This window comes from Pholcus phalangioides, unplaced genomic scaffold (genome assembly GCF_987345545.1).
Source record: "Pholcus phalangioides strain wild (caught in Gottingen) unplaced genomic scaffold, Ppha-v1.0 ptg000007l_1, whole genome shotgun sequence".
Classification (NCBI taxonomy): Eukaryota; Metazoa; Arthropoda; class Arachnida; order Araneae; family Pholcidae; genus Pholcus; species Pholcus phalangioides.
This window is the reverse complement of record NW_028301600.1, coordinates 3897677-3910389: the sequence shown is the minus strand read 5'-3', so window position 1 is coordinate 3910389 and position 12713 is coordinate 3897677. Positions and strand designations below refer to the sequence as shown.

Here is a 12713-nt window from a genome sequence, read left to right as displayed (position 1 = left end):
AATCCGAAACTTTTGATCAAGTATTGAAATTAAACCTTTCGTGATGATGATCATTTTTTCGCACCACTGTCATTTTCTGCACACGAGGGCTAATTAGACCGGGACCTACAATTTATTGCTGATTCCGAACGGCATGCTTGTCTTTTATACTCACCGAGAGGTTGACGCGCTAACCCCGCGATGGGGGACTCCCTGCTGTAGCAATTTTTTGCTGCGGTCATGTCGCCGTTTTTTGTTGTACCCCTGTGTCAGGAAAGTTTTCTGACAAGGACAAACCGGGTATCGAACTCACGACACCTATAAACATCCTTTGGTACTTTAGGCGAGCATCGTATCGACCGGGCTACCGTGCCCCCAAACCTTTCGTAATGAGCTTCAAAAGTGTTATTGGATCTATTCTGGTATAAAAATATGTTTCTCAAATGACAGCAACAGAGTGGACATTTTAAGATAAGGAAAATATCAGGACCAAATAAAAAAATAGTTTTTCATAATAACATATAAAACAATTTTTTTTAAATTGTATTGTCAATTTTATTCATCTATGACACATATATAAAACATGATTCTAAGTTTTCGTGTAAATTTGAATTTTTTTCAAGTCCCCTTAACACTTTTTTCAATCTGGGACAGCAAGATTTTGAAGTTTCACTATAATGATTTTTTTTTAGTTATTAGATACAATGTGAAACAAATTAAGAAATAACATATGACAGAGAATTAGATGAAAAACTAGACTAAAAAATTAAAATTACTACTCTGAAGTATTCATAAAAAAAATTAAAGTTAATCGTAAAGTCTTGAACATGTTTTGTACACCCCATGCTCACCTTTAATTTTTTATCTTTTTTGCCTAGATATGAATGCCAAGTTTCAAGGGACAATATGAAACCAATCAATTAAAAATCCCTCACATGATCTAAGAGACTGAAGATCAATGTTTCCTCTAAGCTGAGGGCATTGTTGAAATTCTCAAGTGCACTCATAATTCTTACAAATACAAACGGCACGACAGGCATATTGCCTAATGAGGTGGCTGAAAAAAATCATGTCCATAAAAAAATAGATGCCAAGTACAACCAAAAGTGGTAAAAAAATTTACTGTTCATTATATTCTGACATTTCCCGATATCATTACACCCAGGGCCACAACTAGGGAAGGGCAGTTAGGTTTGATGCCCTAGTTGCTGGACAAGGAAAAGTGCCAAGTTCACTCTTTATTTAGAAGTTCTTGCCCTGGGCTAGAAAATCAATTTTTGTTTCAAGTTGGGGCTCTGATCATGTCACACTACCAATGTCTGTCAATCATTCACAAAAAATGGAAATTGTAAGGTTTTCCCCCCATCGGGAAGGAGCATGATGGGACTAGAAAGCGTGGGTAGGGGAGAAAGGCCCTCGACGGAGAAGAGAAAAGAAGCTTGATGTGTTTTCAGTTAGTTAGAGAGTAGCTTCTGTGGCCTCAGGAGGTAATTTCAAAGGCTCGCTGTAAGCGAAGAGGACGTGTAAATAGTATAATTTCTATTGTGAAAAGTTATGATTAAGCAAAGTATTATATATATATAAACGTGGTAGAGAGTGCTTATGATTGTGGCAATCAGTTATTGAAAACAAACATAGTGGTGTCAGCAGTGCAATCAGTAGAACTATACTGAATGAAAAGAAATGGAAACCGACTATTTTGTGCGAAGGTGACCGCAGGAATAAATCATCGTTAAGCGGTTGACAGTATAGAAGGATCAGGACTGATCACTTGGTGTAGCTGATCACACATTGGGTGGTCACCAGTGTCTAAAGGCATCGGAATATTTGTGTGAAAGCTTGACCTTTGGCAGAAACGAACAAGCATCAGGACTTTCGCCTATACTGAGGTGAGCAGTCACATTTTTTTTTTTTTTTTTGTTGTTAGGCGAAACCGAACTATTTTTGTACAGTAATTTCATTCGATACTGTTTAAAAAAAAAATTAAAATGGTCGTCTTAGCCAGAGGACGAAAAGAGGACCTGCTGATTTTAGCAGATGAGTTACGGGTGGAAGTCCACAAAGATGCAAAGGTTAGGGATTTGAAAGAGCTAATCATGAAAAGCCCTCATTATGAACCAGAATTTGTGAAAGAATTACTAAATAGTAGTATAGATGAAAGAACAGAATGAGAAGCAAGAAACCACGAATTAGAGCTAGAAAGAATAAAACATAATGAAAGACGTGGGACACGTGGCAATAATGATTTTATTGGGTATTTGAATTTAATGAAAGGTGTAATGCCAGAGGTGATGGAAAACATAGAGGATTGGCCTTTTTTCTTTCATCAAGCAGAAACAATGTTCAAGTTGTATGAGGTCCCGGAGGAATATCATGGGAAAATTATACTATGTAATTTGAAGGGGAGGGCTGGATGCATAAGTATGAGACAGGCAGAACCCGCTTTTGATGATTACAACAGAATCAAAGAGATGATGAAGAAATTTCAAATCACTCCCATTGAACATAAAAAGAATCTAGATATGATGAAAAGGAAACTGGAGGAAACGTGTAGTCAATATGTGGTCAGGATGGAAACAGCTGTAGATTTATACCTCAAGTTAGCACATTCAGGATCTGAAACAATTGGTCACTGTTGATAAAATTAAAGAAAGCCTGTCTCCAAACATCAGAACCTATAGACAGTTGAAAGAAACGGACGGTTGGTTAGATGCAGTCAAACTCACAAAAGAAGTAGATAATTACACGAGTGCGACGAATAACAGCGGTTCACAGTCAGGAAATGACACTAATTTTTATGACAAAGGATATAATGATAACCAACAGCACAGATATTTTCGTGATTGTGACCATGGAAAGAAATATTCTGATCGAAAGCCACTTCGAGAGGAAGGCTGTTTCATTTGTTCATCAAGATTCCATGTTTAAAGGAACTGTCCTGGAAATAAGAACAGTGTCAACATGAGTAATAGAAGAGCAGGTAATTTGGATACTAGAATCAACCGGATAGAAACGAAAAGTGTACCACAAGATCCAGAAGCGTTTTCAGTAACAGAAATCAGTATCAGTGACGATATCAGACAGGATTCGGGATATGTCCAATCTATCACCGTATTGAAGAGAATGAAAGTTACCATTGAGGGGAAAAATTGTGAATGCATTGATTGATTCAGGTTGCCAAATTTCTGTCTTAAGAGAAGATTTGGTTCCTTGCCACAAGACAGAATCTAAAGCAAAGACATATTTGAAACCTGCATTCGGAAAGTTTATTTTGGCAGGTTTGAGACATATCATTGTGGCGATTCCCATAACGGACAAGACAAGTGTAGTCCACCACAGAGCTATCTTGTGCGCTATTACACCCCACATAAGTGAGGAGGCCATATTACATCCACAAATTATCAGCTTACTCAAAGGGGAAGTGAAGACCAAAAAGTTTGCAGCTGTGAACAAGAAAGATATAACGAACAACGAAATGCAGGCAAAGCAGGGTGGGAGAGACAAAGGAGTAGATGAGAGGGAAAAACCTAAACAGAGCACATTGTCACCCCACAAGAAGAATTTCGAAGAACTCAAAACATTAGCGACCCACTGGTTGCCGAATGGGAGTCAGCAGCGAAGGGTAAGGGAGGAAACGGCGGACGTTTTGCTCTTCCAAAAAGAGAAAATGGGGGTTGGTTTTACCAAAAGAAAAAAAATTAGAAGTTTTTGCTGAAGGGCCCATAAAACTTCTTTTCAGGGACATATGCTAAGAAGCAAATGACAGAATCCGATAATCTTTTTTATTGGGAGGGGATCATCAAAGATACGAAGGAAATTTGTGTGTGCATGTGAAACTTGCCAGTTGAGAGGAAAGAATGAAGTCTCAGACAGAGCTCCAATTACTCCGTTAGCAGGGGCAGAACTGAAACTGCCTGACCATCATCACAGCACCTGGAAGTGGACACGCCAGGGACAGACAATGAAAGCGCAGACATGATATCACGTTTACGAACAGAATGAACCATGTGAACTGAAATAATGAACATTAATGTTTACTTGCATTTTATTGCAAATTATGTAAATATTTATTGCTATCAGTATCGTGTTATTTGATCATATCGTAGTTTCTATTACCCGTATCAATGTATGTAACCAGATTGTCTTGTAAAATATGTTATGCATATTTCATGCTTAGGAAGGGGGTAATGTAAGGTTTTCCCCCCATCGAGAAGGAGCATGATGGGACTAGAAAGCGTGGGTAGGGGAGAAAGGCCCTCGACAGAGAAGAGAAAAGAAGCTTGATGAGTTTTCAGTTAGTTAGAGAGTAGCTCCTGTGGACTCAGGAGGTAACTTCAAAGGCTCGCTGTAAGCAAGGAGGACGTGTAAATAGTATAATGTCTATTGTGAAAAGTTATGATTAAACCAAGTATTGTATATAAACGTGGCAGAGAGTGCTTATGATTGCGGCAATCAGTCATTGAAAACAAACCCTACAGAAATGTGATTTTTTAGTAGTTTCTAAAGGAATGACATTTGTGATTCCAAGTTGATAAAAGTCATTCTAATCCATATTTATAACTACATTGTGGTAGTCGTAGGACAAAAAAAGAAAAAATATTTTACCTCTGATTCTCTAGAAGACAGCTCAAAATTGGAAGGAATAAATTCATTGCTTGGAGGCAACTTCAAATTGTCATGAAATCCTGCATTTCTCCAGTTCTAAAAACAAAAGCAAATTAGAATTTAAAAAAATTAAATTAACTATCATTAAAAGATATATGTAAATATGGTACCCAGTTTTGACTATTTGAATGACTTTTACACAACACAAATTTTGAATATTGTTAGTTATCCCCTTAAGTGACACAGCAGGAATAACTGAACCCCCCTTCAAAATGCCATATTCATTTTAATGAAGTGGGCTTTCTTCAGATTTTCAGCAGGTGCAAACTGAGGGGTATAGGAAAAAGTGTTCCATTGACAAATCAACTTTACAAAATATCTGGGCTTGTCAATGCTTAAATAAAAAAGGTTTCCTCTTAACCTTTTCAGTGTCACATTATGAAAAAATGAAATAACTATCATGTAAATATTTTGGTAGGTTGTTTTAGTTCCGAGCCCTAAAAAAAAGAAAAAAAATAATTTTTTTCTAAAAATTAGTTAGTATACAGTGGATTAATTGACATGATACTTTAAAGTACCATCACACTCTACGCTTACAATAATAAAAAATATGAATTCAAATATGTTGAATAATACAGTTGCAGGAATATTTATCCATTTCACCATGAAGAAAAGCATAATTTGATGAATACATTTGTAGGGGGACACTTTGTGGGGGCAGCTGTAGTATACAAAAGTAATGCAGTAAACACTTTTAAAGGGGTGAAACATCTCTAATAGAATTTCATTAATTAATCTATTAATTATAATTTTTTGGTTTCAAATGAATATAAATACCATTAGTGATACTAAAATATATCAAGAACAGTATAAATCTGGTGGTGCAAAATGATGATGGTCTGCCTCCCAATACAATGATAAAAAATCCCTATCACAATATTTTTTAGGATTTTTTTAGTTCACAGAGTATCCTTATATCAATATTTCCTTTATTAGTTCTCTTAAAGTACAAAACTGCACATTCACATCATAATTGAATTTGAGTTCACCATGGTTTGCAGCAATGATGACTGCAAAAGTGAATTTTTATTCATAAATTTTCATCATATTTAAAAAAACTAGTTGTCCCACACTTTTTCTGTGATCTGGTAATTGTAAAGTAGTTATACAGCTTTCAACTTTGAAATCCCAACTCCCAACAATGTATGTAATGGGCTGTGTTACAGGGGTTGAAAGTTAGTGGCACTTTAAAGTACCCTCAACCATCAGAACTGAAAGGGTTAAAAGGAGGTGAAATACCTTGTCAATGTGCTTAATGGATTAAACTTCTCTCCCAAACAAGATTTTTTTAAACAATAAGAATCAACAATCACGACCAATACTTGAGATTAGAAGAAAAAAGACGACAGGTTGCATATAGATGCTTTGTTTTTCAATGAATTTCACAATGTTCTGGAGTTCTGATCCCTGATAATTAAGAACTGGCTTTTAAATTGTCAGTAAATTTTCATAACTTAGAAAATGTATCAGTAAAAAACTGTAACCAAATCCAAATTCAAAAATTCTAATGCACTTTCACACAAGATTAAAAAAGTTTTATTCATATTTTAAATGATATTTATCTGAACAAAATGGGTATTTATTCTATGAAAAAAAAATAAATGAGAATTATATAAAAAATGTATGTATATTATTAATATTTTTGTAACCTACTCATTTTTTTCACCACTTAATTTATTTATAATGATCTAATAGCTAAGGCTAGATGCTGTTGGATATCCCCTATTGTAGAAACTCTGACATCATAAATTTGCTAGGTCCAGACATGATACACACAGAACACTTTCTGTCATGCAGCAATCGGTTAGAAATTCACTAGAGGAATATGTGCACGTGCGATATAGTAGTAGAGTAGCCTACTCATTTTATATACAGAGAGCAAACTGTCAGAACCAATTTTCCATAAACTAGGGCAAAATGTAGTCCAATTTTCAAAACGATCCTAGGTCGTGAGAGCATTGTTAGTTATTCTGATTAGGATGTTATCAAACAAACAAATTTAGTAAACAAATTGAAGTACGTACGTATCAATTTCATTAAAGTTTTCAACTCAAATCTTAGAGTAACCGCAATTTTTCTCCAACAGGAAGCTATTCAGGAAAAACTGTTATGGAGTGATCCAAAAGTCATGCAACCTACTATGAAATATTTGATTTCTTAAATTCTCTTGATTGTAAATGCAATTTTTTTTTTTTGATAAATAGAAGCGCTATACTCTTGTAAATGAAAATTGATTTTTTTTTTTCAATTTTCACGCATACCGATACTCTCAGTAGCATAAAGTTCGTTGCATGGCCAAGTTGGTTTTTCACCAGAAGCAAAGACTGTATTATTGAGTAATATTTTTCAACTCATTCATTTGCAGCCGTTATTGAAGTGTTTATATAACTAGGATTTTTCTAATGTTTCTGCATGTAATAAGACAACAATACTCCAATTAAAATTCAGTTTTCAAAAAACTGTAAATGGTGGGGACGGGAGAGAAATGAATATCTGTCTTTCTACTAGGCTAGCAAGAAATGCAGGAAGCAAAGAGCAAAATTTTGAATTTATCTTCAAGGAATGTAAGAAAACTGATATAACAGATGGATTTGTCATAAGGGGCTGCTCTCTCACCATCTCTCTCACAGAGACTTAAAGAAATTAAAGTTTAATGCAAATCATATTCGTGTTGGTGATTGAGTTAAACATTAAAATTATTAATATAGTCAAAGCAGCACCAAAATTTGGTGAATCGAGAATTCTGGTGTTTAAATTCAAAAACAACATTGAATCAGAGATTGAAAAGATAAGTGCTCTAACTCTGAGAAAAGTGGCCACAAGCCTGGCAAAAAGAGTTGATGTTTCTATTCGAAAAACTGATTCACATTTTGACCATATGTTGCAATATTTTGTTGAAATTTTTTTTTTTTGTATCTATAAATGTTGCTTCATTAAACAAGTATGAGTTTTTGATTTATTTCTCTATGGCATTTAAAAAATACAATATTTTAAGTTGTATGACTTTTGGATCACTCTGTATTTTAACACAATGAAGAAGAAACTAACGATAAAGCAAATAATAAAGGTACACTAATATTTTCCTTTATTTTTGGTTGCATTAGTATCCAGCAAAAGATTATTGCTCCTTCAAATGAATATTTTACATAAATTCTATGCTAGAGAGAAAGAAATTTTTCATTTTTTTCTCATGCCTTCCACAGTTAAAAAAATTAACTTGATTGCTTAGGGAAGAACACATATTGGTAGAGGTTGTCTTGCAATATAAACAGCTATGCACATTATATCGAATGAAACCCAAAAAAATGGCAATAAAGTAATGTCCATGTGAGGTAATATATAGTTTCATCAGATTTCAAAAGTACGTTTCTGTCTGCATCTCATGGCAATTATGAAAAAAAAAAGACAGCTTTTATAATAAAGAAATATGAAAATAATTGTAGATTAGGCCAAACAGTAGTAGCTGAACACATAGGTGTATGGGGGGCATAGAGGGCTCATGTCCCACCACCAAACCAAAAAAATAAATTTAATTTTTTTTTAAATATTTTTGCAAAAAATTAAAATATTGAAAATACCTTTTATATGCTATTTAAATCGGTTTTTGTTAATTTAAATGCTTTTTGGGGGTTAGTAATTTAGAATTTCTATGGAAAAAATTCCTAGTATCTCCCCTAACTATTTTTGTGCCTTCCTCAAAGGTCAATCTTGCGTATGCCTGGGGCTCCGTGGCTGCTCAAGGAAAATAAAAAAGTAAATTTGAAAAACAAATAATTATTAATATTTTTTAATAATAAAAATAAGTAGATTTGATGAATAAATAAAAAATAGGCCTATGGAGCTCCATCATAGCAATTATACACCAGCAAGGGCTCCATGGGTCAAAAAAGGTTGAAAACCGCTACCTTAAATGTACAAAGAGAGCCATTGAAATGTTCAAACATCAAAACTCCTATCTGAAAAATGTAAAGGTCCCTACACATTATACATTATCAGGTTTCTCATAGAAAGATATAAATTAATACGCCTAGCTTTTGCTTCTATTTATTGTTTCCTTTTCTGCCCATTCACAAACTGGTAATGATAACATTGCCACAGTCTTATTCTACCATACAAGATTTGAGATTCATGAAGTGATTGTCTCTGATAAAACTATGGTATGGGGGGGGGGGGAGAAAGAGAAAAAAAAATACCCACAAACTTTCTATTTTTCTATTGTGTGTTGTTTAGTTGTTTGTCTTGTAATAAATTATATAATGACAACCCTTACACATTCAAATCATTCAAGGACAATGCATGGTTTAGATGCATCTTTAAACCCTCTGCATTCCTTGCCCAAAAATGAAATTTGTGAAGTTGAATGGAGAATATTGGAAAGTTTTTTCTCTTTTTTTAAATCTTGATTAGTCGAATATGCAGAGGCCAAAAATCCTATTAAAGTTATCATTAATTCACTTCAACAAAAATTTTGATTTCAGAGATGAAAAAAATTTTATTAATAAGGTGGTATTGACAAATAAGTAAACAGGAAATAAAGAAGTTACACCAAAACATTAATTATTTTGAATTTTGGATTAATGTTTGACAAAAGTTTTGTGCAAATGATGTCCTCTTTTTTTTATTCAAATGGTTGATAGGATATTTGTACAAACACACTTTTCAGCTACAAACTTTTTCCTAGGATTTGTATTTTTCTTTTCATTTCCAGACTTGCCAACATTTGGATGGGGGGCTATTAGTAGCAATCTATGGTGACTGGCCAGGAGGTGGGGGGAAGGGAGTGGTTGAACTGAGATGTGACCCAAAACCTATAATTGTTTTCAATTTTTTTTGCGAATCACATTTTTTTCATTTGAATATGGTACCCACACCTGCTGAAAATATCCTAAGATTATTCTAAATTAATTATTTGACATTATTTGAATGTAAAAGGGATGATGATTCAGAAGAGAAGCAAGGAAATGACTACCCCAGGACACCCTAATCCATCATACAACACCCCCCATTGCCCCTCATCATCAGGATCTTGTGTTGCAGCAGTTGTGATCCTGACTTGACATGAGATCTTGTGCAGGCAATTTGTTGCTGCTTTGGCTTTGGAGAAAAAAAACAGAATGGGGAATGGAAAAAAAGTGCTATGCCTAGTTCTGTCCTCAAGACTACATTGGCTCACTTGAAGTCCTGGAAGGCTGAAAAAAAAGAGTAAAAGCCAGATGTATTTACTAACCCTCCCCCCAACAAGAGCATCTCAACCCCTAGTTGGGCATAGACACCGGAACATGGGTACTCAGCTTTCCCCAATAAGCTTTGTAAGAGGGCTTAGCCCTACCCCAAGAATTCATAAATATGCAATGTAATTTTATTATGCAATGCATTTCCCCCATGTGGACAATCCTGAATCTTGTACACATGGGACATCCAGAAATATGCCCAAAGATGAAAAACTGAACAGAAACGCAATAGAAAGTCATCACATAGTTATTAGTTTAAGAGAGTCCACTGCACTAAATATAGGTTTAGCAGCCTACAAGACCATCGTCCATAAGAAAAGGATTGTTTAAAAGTTAGAATTTCTTTGATTAAGACATGGAATACAATTTCTCCAATTTTTGAAAAGCGTTTGCATATCACTTGTGGCAAGTGTAAAGCAGGTTGGTTCCCTAAGCGCACTAAAAGGTAAAAAGCAGCATAATTTCAATCATTTTTTGTGTAGATTAAGCTGATTTTTCTCTGGTAAAAAACAATAATAATAAAATAGAAACTGAAAAAAACAAACTTTTTCAAACAGGTTGCGTATATTTGCATTTACAGAATGTAAAAAAAAGCTTCCGTAATATCAGGGGTACTTTCAGTAATTCCGTAGTTCAGTAAGTTCAACCGTAGAAACTACACACAAACCATAACAGTTGGCCACTCTGAATTTTATTATTATACAAATACAAATACAAATACAACGCCACAACAGGCAAAATGCCCAACGAGGTGGCTGATAAAAAGATGCCCATAAAAATATGGTTGTCATATGTTTCAAAAATACAGCAACCCAATTAAAAATGCAATTAACACAAATTACAAACACTATATACACATGAAAAAATATTATACAATGCCCATAAAGAATACTTATGGTTGTCTTATTCTAAGAATGGATAGCTTCTCGATTTACCCCAACATGTTTATCGTATTTCTTTTTAAACGTGTCAATTGTGTTACAATTTACTACCTCCGGGGGTAAGCTATTCCATTTATTAACAACCCTATTGGAGAAAAATTCCCTGCGACACCATAACCTTGCATTGTCCCTCACCAATCGATACTGGTGTCCCCTTGTAAAAGCAGTCGATTGGCGGTGTACTAAAAGTTCATGGTCCATCCTATCCATCCCATTGAAAATTTTGAACACTTCGATCATATCTCCTCGACACCTTATACAATGACCTTATACGACGACTTATACAATGTAATAATTTACATCTTTTAAATCAAGCTTGAAACTTTTGCTTTGAAATCTCTGAAAGATCTACAGTCAATAAGTATTTGCACTGACATTTGAACACTGTATACACTCACTGACAAGGGGAAACGAAATGGTAATTTTTATGTGACAAAATATGCAACAAAACATTTGCAAACACAAATAGCTATCTCGCACTTGTAGTTCCTTACTGGGAGAGGGTAAATACTATTTTTATTCATTCTAAAATCCCAAAACTTAGACTTGAAGGGAGAAAACTTCAAGTTACAGAAAATTCACTTGAAATAGTATCGAAGATTCTAGGACTATGTGAAAACTTTGTCTTTGATTTGACTCGTCAGAATTTTACTTATATAATTTTTGATACTTTTCACTAGCATTATTTACATAATTAGAATGTAACAAAAATATGAAAACTAGAATTGTTTAAATATATGTCACATTAAACTTACATCCAATATTTCTTCTTCTATTGGTTCCAGAGAATATTTAGTTCCATACCACTTCTCTATTTTGTTTACTTCATCTTCAAATTTTTTACCAATGATAGCAATCCTAAAAATCAATTTTTACGAAAATATAAATACAAATTCATTGCCGCCACAGGTGAATATCTAACTGCCACTATTCATTCCATCTATTCACTCAAATAATCAAAAACAAAAACACAGCAGCAAGGATTACAAGCCTTGTCAAATATATACATGCCAACGAAAAACAAAAAATCTGTCCACCAGATTTATAAAGTAATGTTTCAAGTTTTACAAAAATAAAGGAAAAAACAGAAATAGATAAAAACAACAACACAAATCATATCCACATAACTGCCACTACTATTACATAATTATCACATGTACAAGATATAGCATGTATAAACGGGACCCAAACAAGAATTTTTATGACATTCCCGTTACAATGATGTAAATGTGATAACCACAAGTGTCCTTCATTCTGCTATTCTAGCGGGGGGTGCTAGGAAGGAGGACACGAATGGTCTCATAAGCATTGCATATAATTTTTATTTTATATATATATATTCATTTTTTTATTTTATTTTTTTAATATAAATATAACCAGCCAGAGTGAGTCAAACAAAACAAGACAGAAGCTGATCCTTAGCTAAAGCTCTCTCTAGACAATTCCCTATTTAAACTAATCCCACATTGCTCACCAAAATAGGTTTAGAGCTAGACTGGACCTGGCAGTTGTATACATGTATATAAATGTGTATTTCTCTTTCCTCTATTCAAGTTCTTCATGCATTTCATGTCCCCAACACACGTGCATACTCCACATAATGTCGTATTCATGTTGCTCACCGAATAAGGTGCTAAGCAAGATGGCACAGGTGATCCACTAACTATATATATTCCCCCACACAATATTTTTATTTTGTATATTTTCATTAAATCCACCGGAGCAAGTGAACTCAACCTAATAAAACTGATGCTGGCTTCTAGTCCGCAAGTTATAAAACCCATTTGCTCGCCAATAAGGTATTAAGTGAGATGACGTGCTCCGGTGGATATTTTATATTTCACATTTCACAATAAGATTCTCATTTCGTTTTTTGTTTTTTTTTCTATCTAGTGTA

General features: G+C 34.2%; 1 protein-coding gene across 7 annotated transcripts in view; it reads right to left on the bottom strand.

The window, feature by feature from the left end:
- Nucleotides 1-12713, bottom strand: part of Ide (Insulin degrading metalloproteinase) — a 442696-nt gene that overhangs the window by 217846 nt on the left and 212137 nt on the right. For all 7 annotated transcript variants that reach the window (XM_089232551.1, XM_089232550.1, XM_089232552.1 and 4 more), the window contains 2 exons: nucleotides 11572-11674; nucleotides 4585-4680 (listed from right to left, as the gene is read on the bottom strand). In XM_089232551.1, the coding sequence (XP_089088677.1) occupies nucleotides 4585-4680; nucleotides 11572-11674 (199 nt within the window). The remainder of the gene's footprint in view (nucleotides 1-4584; nucleotides 4681-11571; nucleotides 11675-12713) is intronic.